This window comes from Ranitomeya imitator, chromosome 10 (assembly GCF_032444005.1).
Source record: "Ranitomeya imitator isolate aRanImi1 chromosome 10, aRanImi1.pri, whole genome shotgun sequence".
In the NCBI taxonomy this organism is placed as follows: Eukaryota; Metazoa; Chordata; class Amphibia; order Anura; family Dendrobatidae; genus Ranitomeya; species Ranitomeya imitator.
In genome coordinates this window covers 34,808,837-34,818,965 of record NC_091291.1, presented here as the reverse complement: position 1 = coordinate 34,818,965, position 10,129 = coordinate 34,808,837, and the positions used below count along the sequence as shown (strand labels likewise).

At 39.6% G+C, this 10,129-nt stretch overlaps 1 protein-coding gene across 1 annotated transcript in view; it reads right to left on the bottom strand.

Annotated features, from left to right (window-relative positions):
• Window positions 1-6,349: 6,349 nt before the first annotated feature.
• The window catches only part of LOC138650990 (potassium voltage-gated channel subfamily A member 7-like), a 50,387-nt gene continuing 46,607 nt past the window's right edge, over window positions 6,350-10,129 (bottom strand). The window contains exon 2 of the mRNA XM_069740891.1: window positions 6,350-7,530. Coding sequence (XP_069596992.1) covers window positions 6,661-7,530 — 870 coding nt within the window. The 3' untranslated portion in view covers window positions 6,350-6,660. The remainder of the gene's footprint in view (window positions 7,531-10,129) is intronic.

Genomic DNA, 10,129 nt, shown 5'->3' with positions numbered 1-10,129 from the left:
CAGATTTACGCTCGCGCAAGCGACGACCGATCTGAATGGCCAAGGACATAGACTCATTCAAACCAGCAGGCATAGGAAATCCCACCATTACATCCTTAAGAGCTTCAGAGAGACCCTTTCTGAACAAAGCCGCTAGTGCAGATTCATTCCACAGAGTGAGTACTGACCATTTCCTAAATTTCTGACAATATACTTCTACATCATCCTGACCCTGGCATAAAGCCAGCAGATTTTTCTCAGCCTGATCCCCTGAATTAGGCTCATCGTAAAGCAATCCGAGCGCCAGGAAAAATGCATCAACATTACTCAATGCAGAATCTCCTGGTGCAAGAGAAAACGCCCAGTCCTGTGGGTCGCCGCGCAAAAAAGAAATAATAATCAAAACCTGTTGAATAGGATTACCAGAAGAATGAGGTTTCAAGGCCAAAAATAGCTTACAATTATTTCTGAAGCTCAGGAACTTAGTTCTGTCACCAAAAAACAAATCAGGAATCGGAATTCTTGGTTCTAGCATCGATTTCTGATCAATAGTATCTTGAATCTTTTGTACATTTACAACGAGATTATCCATTGAGGAGCACAGAGCCTGAATATCCATGTCCACAGCTGTGTCCTGAAGCACTCTAATGTCTAGGGGAAAAAAAAGACTGAAGACAGAGCTAAGAAAAAAAAATGATGTCAGGATTTCTTTTTTCCCTCTATTGGGAATCATTGGTGAGGCTCCTTGTACTGTTATGGCTGGCAATCAGGCAACACAGCGTGCAGTAATCAGCGCACATACAGAGATCTGGCAATAACCAAAAACAATAGGACGAGCTCTGAGACGTGGAATCTCTGTAGACTGCAGTACCTGATCTATCCTCACACAACTATAAGCAGCAGTGGATTGCGCCTAACAACTACCTATGCAACTCGGCACTGCCTGAGGAGCTGACTAGCCTGAAGATAGAAATACAAGCCTGACTTACCTCAGAGAAATACCCCAAAGGAATAGGCAGCCCCCCACATATAATGACTGTTAGCAAGATGAAAAGACAAACGTAGGAATGAAATAGATTCAGCAAAGTGAGGCCCGATATTCTAGACAGAGCGAGGATAGCAAAGAGAACTATGCAGTCTACAAAAAACCCTAAAACGAAAACCACGCAAAGGGGCAAAAAGACCCACCGTGCCGAACTAACAGCACGGCGGTGCACCCCTCTGCTTCTCAGAGCTTCCAGCAAAAGACAATAGCAAGCTGGACAGAAAAAACAGAAAACAAACTAGAAGCACTTATCTAGCAGAGCAGCAGGCCCAAGGAAAGATGCAGTAGCTCAGATCCAACACTGGAACATTGACAAGGAGCAAGGAAGACAGACTCAGGTGGAGCTAAATAGCAAGGCAGCCAACGAGCTCACCAAAACACCTGAGGGAGGAAGCCCAGAGACTGCAATACCACTTGTGACCACAGAAGTGAACTCAGCCACAGAATTCACAACAGACTGCCTTCTGGACATCTGTTAAGTCAGCAGTCTTCCCCATGATTGTGGAGACTACTGAAACAGACTAAGGGACCTTGTTAAATGCTTAGGAAGCCTTTGCAGGTGTTTTTTGTTAATTGTTCTAATTTACTGAGATAATGACTTTTGTGTTTTCATTGGCTGCAAGCCATAATCATCAACATTAACAGAAATAAACACTTGAAATAGATCACTGTTTGTAATGACTCTATATAATATATGAGTTTTGTATTGAGGAACTGAAATAAATTCACTTTTTGATGATATTCTAATTTTGTGAGAAGCACCTGTATATGGTAAAGTAACATGTAATATAATTACAGATACAAATAGTTACTGAGCTGTACGTTAAAAATTGGGGGATAAGAATGTAAGATCAAACATGGCTAATTAAGCAGGACTACGAACTAAAATAGCTCTTAGCTCAGCCTATATCATTATTCCTGGGAAACACATGAGGAGGCAATTCATCACACTTAGATTTCTGCATCCTATGGGGATTATATGTTACCAGAAAAAGAAATGTCCTCTCGAAGAATTCCAGGCAGATACCCGTAAGTGTAAGGTCGCAGCTTGGATGTTTATCTATTTCATATGATACTTACCCTTTAATTTCTCTGAGTGTTGTGTACTTACTCTGGCTGTGTTGGAAACCCTTGACTTATAATGATGGGGTTCTGCAAAAAAACGATAAGCCCATCTCTTTAGTTTATTGATTCTCAATTGAAGAACCAGATATTGAAGACCACTTACTGTGCACTCTCCATTGCTGCAAGCAGAGGCAGCTTTACTTCTAGAGCACTGAACTGTGCATTCTCCATTGCTGCAAGCAGAGGCAACTTCACTTCTGGAGCACTGAACTGTGTACTCTCCATTGCTGCAAGCAGAGGCAGCTTTTCTTCTAGAGCACTGAACTGTGCATTCTCCATTGCTGCAAGCAGAGGCAACTTCACTTATGGAGCACTGAACTGTGTACTCTCCATTGCTGCAAGCAGAGGCAGCTTTACTTCTGGGGCACTGAACTGCGCACTTTCCTTTGCTGCAAGCAGAGGCAGCTTTACTTCTGGGGCACTGAACTGCGCACTTTCCATTGCTGTAAGCAGAGGCAGCTTTACTTCAGGAGCACTGAACTGTGCACTCTCCATTGCTGCAAGCAGAGGCAGCTTTACTTCTGGAGTACTGAACTGTGCACTCTCCATTGCTGCCAGCAGAGGCAGCTTTACCTTTGTAGCACCAAACTGTATGCTTTCATATGCTGCAAACAGAGGCAGCTTTGTTCTGCAGCACCGAACTGTGCAGTCTCTAGTGCTGCAAGCAGAGGCAGCTTTGTTCTGCAGTTCTGAACTATGCATTTTCCAATGCTACAAGCAGAGACAGCGTAGCCTCTGCAGCATCGGAAGAGCACAGTGACACCAAAGCAGTCTGGATCAAGCAATTCAGAAGGCATCAGTGCAGATCTTACAAGTTCTATAAAAAAGAGCTTGTAAGCACTGCAATCCTTGCCTAGGAAACCGGTTACCACTGATAGACTTGCAGAGGAGGTCAGTAATTTCGGCAATTAGCTGTAAACAATAAAAGTAAAAATCTCTTTGTTCTGGGGAGCAGAGAGAATTTTTAATAACAAGTAAATGGCAACGTTGCTTTACAATGTTAACCTTTCATGGTGATGAGAATAGCCTTTAACTATAAAAAAAGTAAGGACAAAAGCACAAATAAGGAATAAAACTCTTTGCAATAAATAAATTGTTTATTATTAGATAAATATACATTTTCCAAGATGACATTGTGCTTACATGTACTGTATTAAGAAGTGGCCCGTGGCACTGGCCAGTGTATCTTTGGCACTTTCATATAGTAGTCCTGTGTAAACAATTTGCATAGCATCATCTCTTTGTTAATTGAATTATAACAAATTTTATATATGCAAAAAAAAGCACTCAAAACATCACCTTGGCTCCTTTACAAATAGAATTAATGCGGCTTGTAAGAGATACAAGAAATTCAAAAGCAATGCCAGCTTTAATAGTTCACACTCTTAAGCAGAAGTCATTGTCCACCTTCTTTGAATGCTCTGAATGCACAGATGTTGTATTTTCCTACGTGTCATCAAGGCTTCACATCACACAACCCTCCACCCCACCAAGAAGAAATCTTCAGCCTCATTTACTGTCTTGTTGGAGTGAAAGGCTCATTAAAACACAAGTATGCTGTTTCTACTGTCATGTCTTTAGGTAGGTCTGATGATTGAACCAATTATAGTCCTCTCGTGAGTTTGTAATGACCATGACCTGACTGCCATCGGAAACTTTTCAAAGAGGTAGTGATGGAAATAATAAAACATCCCCTCCGGTTCATCTCTTATATCACAACTCAGAAGTGAGGAGGTTCAATATTTGTCCAGAATACTTTGGTCTGGGTTACGTCTGGTCTACGAGAAGAAGACAAGCCAGATTGGTGGCCGATGTGTTGGGTGAAGATTGTTTTTGTCACTTTACTCTACCGGTTAGACCTTTTCTGGGATGTACGCTAGAGTCCCATGTTAATATTTTTCCAAGAAATTAATAAGGATTTTGGAAATTAAACAATGAATGAGTGTTTTAAAGTAACCAATAATGCTCCATTATTGTCTGAAATATTCAAAAAATGGGGCGAAAGATCTTTTACCTACCAATGATCTTTCCTTGAAAGAGCATTCCCCAAAATATCTATTGTCCTAATTTTTTGCATTATACTTTAGTGGCATTATCATGGTACCTGGGCTTCGCTTGCAGGAAAGGTGAAGAAGCCTCGATGGTATACAATTAAGGTTTCAATTTACACAAACGCATTTCGGTGCCGGAAAAGTGCCTTTTTCATGGTAAAAAAAAAAAGTCGGTGCTTCTTCGGGTTAAAAAAACAAATGTTAGTCCGGCACCAAAATGCGTTAGTGTGAATACAAACCTTAATTGTTTACCATTGAGGTATCTTCATTCCCACACGTGCAGCCCAGGTACTTTGATATCTCCATTAAAGTTAATTACTATCCAGAAGAATTTCTCCTCCAGCCATGGGGCTGCAGCTGCTGATACTTAGGCTCTTGTACATGTTGTGCCCTTACACAACCTTCCTTCCAATGGGAGCATTACTATCACTCTCACCCTCTCTTATTCCTTTTGTAGTATTGGCCTCCTGTGCATTTCTGTCCCAACCAGACCTCAGCATTTTTTACAATAGGGCCCAGGAGCTGAAAGTTATGTGTTTTATTGAACATAGAAAAAAAACAGCTAGTGCAACAGATTTCTCCAATATCGATGTTATGCGGGAGAGTATTTCAAGCCAAAAATTACCATTGGGCACCAACCAGAAGAGAAAAAAAAGTCAACAATTCCTTAAATGTGTAATCAGATCACGTTCGTACTCCTGTAGCTCAGATCACACAAATAAATGGTCAAAGTCCAAATAACTAGGACAAGCCCCAGAAGAAGCTGTGAAAGCGAAACCCAGTGTCAGGAAAAATCTGGCTTTCCATTAGGACTCTATACTTTTATATAACGCACATTTTTTTTATCATTGTTAGTATTTAATAATAAATAACCTATTGAGTATCCAAGCTTGAGGTCTGCTGCACTAGGGTGTTATGCTTTATATATCCCTAGGGGTATGAAGACCAAAATTTGGATTTTCGTTAACCTGTGCTAGAAGACTACAAGTATTAGTAAAACAATCATTCCAACAGAACTGTTCCATTTTAGAGAACATTTTATCCTTATGTGTATACAAAGGTGGTGAGTGGAAATGGTGCTTCAGACTGTGAACCATTTGTTTGTGCAATGTGAGCCAGAGGAGTGCGAATGTGAACAGATTTGCCCGAAGTTGCAGGAAAGGACAGGGACAGATCAAGGAGGAATACTGTGCAAGCCACTAAACCTGAACCCTTCGGGGAGAGAGGGGATCAAAGGCACCTTTGTATTATAAATAGCACTTTTGGGGACATTTGTGTCAGCCCAGGAGCTTTAAGTTACGCCTCCGAGGACTGCCCGAAACAAATCCTTATTTGTCAACTATCTAAAACCCTGTGTGAGTAACATGGGATCGATGTAATGTTATGGACAACTGCGTTTTCAATTTTTTGGGCTTCAGGGAAAAGTAGAGGCTACATATTAAAACTAAGAGGTCATAAGAAGTGCATGAGGAATGAGGAAAAGCTAAAATTTTTGGTGAGATTGAAATTTAAACCTCACAATTATGTTAAAAATTAAGACAAAAGTTTTGACTAAAGTTTGTATGGCAGAAGTACATTGTGTATTTTCAAAAGCTTCCCGCAAAAGTTGCCCCATCTAGTCAGCGAACAAGGAAATCACAGTGAACTGAGTATAACCAATAATTCCTTGGGAACCTTCCTCCAGACCTCACCCTCGTCAACTCCAATGTTCTTCAAAAACAGAGCATATATATATATATATATATATATATATATATATAACAAGAATATTTGTAAACTCAAAGGCTCTTCAACTCAATTAAATAAATTATTTCACAAACATGCGTTCTCCGGTTCTCTCCTAAGTGAGCCCCACATTTTCCAGTCTTTAGGGGGTCACGTAGTTATAGCAGGTGATATTCAGTATCGTGTTGCATATTTTTCACCTTTGACCTTTGTTGTCATTATTGTGAATTGATTCGTTTGCCATCTTTTAAAGCCTGATCTCACAATCTGATTCCCTGAGCTCATAATAGTGCAGTAAGTCATAATTGTCATCTTCTTCGCTCTTCGACTTTGGTGAAGGACCTTCCATTGGCCAAGAGTATGCGGTAAATTTGGCAATTCATTAATCTTCACAAGAATGCTTGTGTTATGTGTTTGTTTTTTTCTCAAAAATTCACAAATTTCATCTCATGTCAACCCCAATTCTGTGTCTTATAGTGGCGACACTTCATCAGCATAATCAGTGGAAACTTTGTCTACCTTCAGATCGCCAAAAAGCCATTAGTAAACTTTCAAAATTCTTCCTAATTTAAAATAAGCCAAGTATTTAAAAAAAAATTCAGCATGGTACTATTCATATTTCTCAAACTGATTGGACACCAATACTCTTCATTTAAGACTCCAAAATGAAATGATGATGAGGGTAATGATGAAGATGATATGATGCTAGTTGGGACAAAGCCACCATAGCAGAAATCACACTTCAGTTATTGTATGTGACTGTCCAGAATTTCTTTTGTTATCATCCAGGGGGCCCAGTCCATCCAGGTATTCTGGCTTAGAATTGCTATATAAATTCTTGATTTTATCCAGTATGGGACTCTTATCCTTCCCCACCGTCTTTGGAGTATGGGGTGGGCCATTAGGACATGAACCAACGTGATTATACTGGCCCATATCTGAGCACTCTGTCTCGCGATGGTAGAAATAACTGAAGTTGGATACAATGACTGGCACAGGAAGAGAGATGGTCAACACACCGGCAATGGCACAGAGTGAGCCCACCAGTTTACCCCCAACAGTCTCAGGAGACATATCTCCGTAGCCTACAGTTGTCATTGTGACCACAGCCCACCAGAAGGCTTCCGGGATGCTGGTAAACTTGGTTTCTTCGTGATCTGCTTCTGCAAAGTATACAGAACTGGAGAAGAGAATAACTCCGATAAACAGAAAGAATATAAGAAGCCCAAGTTCTCGCATACTTGCTTTCAGTGTCTGTCCCAAAATCTGTAATCCCTTGGAGTGCCGGGACAGCTTAAAGATACGGAAGACTCTCACCAAACGGATCACCCTGAGAATGGCCAATGACATGGCTGGTTGGCCAACACCTTTGTTGCGAGCTAGTTCTGTGCCTAGTGCAACAAAGTATGGTATTATAGCCACAAAGTCAATAATATTCATGATATCCTTGAAGAAGGCCGCCTTGCTGGGAGAAGCAATGAAACGTACAGAGAGCTCAAAGGAGAACCAACAGATGCATATGGTTTCCACAATAAAGAAGGGATCCTCAAATGGACTTTTCTCTTTAAAGCTGTGTGTGAAATTACCCCTATGACCCGGCTGTACCTGCAACATAAGGAAACAAAAAAACATTTTTAGGACATTTACAATATATAGATCAAAAATTTTAAAGGAGTTATCACATCTGGGACATTTAGGGCTCAAATAAAAACTAAATAACCCCCTAAATAAAGCATTACTATAACCAAATATCACCATAAAACATAATAAAATGTATTGGTTCACAGTAAAAAAAGCATAGAACAAAATATAAAAACATGACATTTATATTCCACATGTGAAGGAGAAAAACTTTCACCCCTGATGAAGTATGATGCGTGAAACTCGTGTCGGGCTTTCTGGGCATCTTGACTTTCCCCTAACGTCTGGTTGGTATTATTATGTCTGAGTGTGCTATCTACGGTTATGGTTTCACTACATATGTGTTTTTATTAGTGATGAGTGAGTATACTCGTTGCTCAGGTTTTCCTGAGCACGCTCAGGTGGTCCCCAAGTATTTGTGAGAGCTTGGAGATTTATTTTTTGTTGAGTCAGCTGCATGATTTGCGGCTGCTAGACAGCTTGAATACATGTGGGAATTCCTTAGCAACCAGGCAACCCCCACATGTGCTCAGGCAGGCTAGTAGCTGTAAATCATTCAGCTGCCGCATCGACAAAAACTAAATCTCCGAGCAGTCACAAATACTCGGAGACCACCCCAGCGTGCTCGGGAAAACCTGAGCAACGAGTATACTGGCCCATCACTAGTTTTCTTTAATATGGCTGCCAACATGGACCATAAATCCCTCAAGGACTGGGAAATTTTTTATTTTTGAGCTTTCATTTCTTCTGCTCTTTATTCTAAGAGCCATAACTTTTTTATTTTTTTGCGGGACGAGTTGTACTTTTGAATGGCATCATTTATTTTATTATGTGAAGTAATGTAAAGTGGGAAAACAATTTAAAATGTGGCAAAATAGCTAAAAAAAAACATGCAATTCCATATTTTTTTTCCGGGTTTTTTTATACCATCTAAATGCCTTATACATTAATGTAAGTCATTCCTAACTCTGTTTTTTCCGGGGTTCTTGATTTGCCCTACTACCTCAACCCTTTTTCTCCTTTACATTGTGGGGATTATATGTCATTTTTTATATATGTTTTTATTACTGTATACCAATAAATGTTATGTTTAATGGTGATATTTGGTCATAGTCAGCTTTTTAGTGGGTTATTTGTTTTATGCAACTGCATGAGACCCCGTATTAAATTCTTTCTGCACTACATTATCCAGAAAAATTAAGCCAATTTGTGCACAGTCACTTCTTAATTTTTGACAGGGTCCAGGATAAATGTAGGTCTCTGTGGCAGTTATTGCACATTTATTGCATATTCTATCAACGTTCTAAATGGTAAAACCTCTTTTAATGAATGGACAACTGGGAGCACCTTTTCCCTTATAATTGGCCATGCCCTACAATGCACGGTCCAACGAATGATGACAATGATGCAGCCTAATGGCAAGGATAATGGTAATTTCCAGTTATCATTTTATTAAAACATTTTTTTCAAAAGAAAGAACAGATGAACTTCGCAAGGAAAAGTTCTAAGAAATTCTAAGAATTCTAAGAAAGAATTGTTATTTCATGAGTAATGCCAGAATTTACTAAAATTGATGTAAAAAAAAAGATCTAAAGAAACAAACAACTAAATGATAGTAGAATTAATCTTATAAGATTTACCTGAAAAACTAATATTCTCTCCCCATCTAAACTGAACACCAATAGGGCTATCAGCTCCAAGTGGTGAAAGAGGAACAATCAAGATTCATCATGACCTGGAAGGTGCAGGCACTCATGCTATATTGTACCTTCAAATAAATGTTAGAAAACCAGCATATCATTTTAGAAAAAGATTAAAAAAGTGGCCAAAATGGATGATTCAAACCATTATGAGTGTTCATCCATTCGTCGGGTGCACAAAAATTTTTAGTTGACTAGTCACATTCGACTATCGTCTCAAACAACGTCAGACGAGTTTTAATTTTTTAGTCCACTAGTCGGACAAAGAATGTTTCCCAGTAGAATTGTTCGTCCTTTGTCCGGTTATTGGACATGTAAGTCCATGTTGAAGAACCGTGACAGCTAACATGAATTAAAGAGTCATTCAGACCTCAGTGATTTTGGTTGACCAAAAAAAGTTATCAATATTTTTGATCTGATTTCCATCAGAGTTTGGTCACTGTGTTTCATCAGTTTTCCTGTATGAAAAAAAAGATGGAGGTTTCTCAAACTTCTTCAATCAACAGTCAGTAAAAAAGGACAGAACATAGATGGCAACTGAATGCTGTCCAATTTTTTCGCTGACCCATAGAATTGCATTGGTGGGTTTGATCCAACACTCCGATCACAATTGGACAACTCTTCATGCTTTTAAGTGATCCTCTCAGGCTGGTTTCACACTTGCGTTTCAAAACGCATGCGTTTTTAAAAAAAAAAAACGCATGGTGAAAAAACGCATGTAAACGCGTGCAAACGCTGCGTTTTTGACGCATGCGTTTTTGCATGTGGTGAAAAAAATGCTGCGTTTTGACGCGTTTACATGCGTTTTTTCATGCGTTTGCGTTTTTTAAACGCATGCAGATAAATGTGTGACAGCTGCCAAT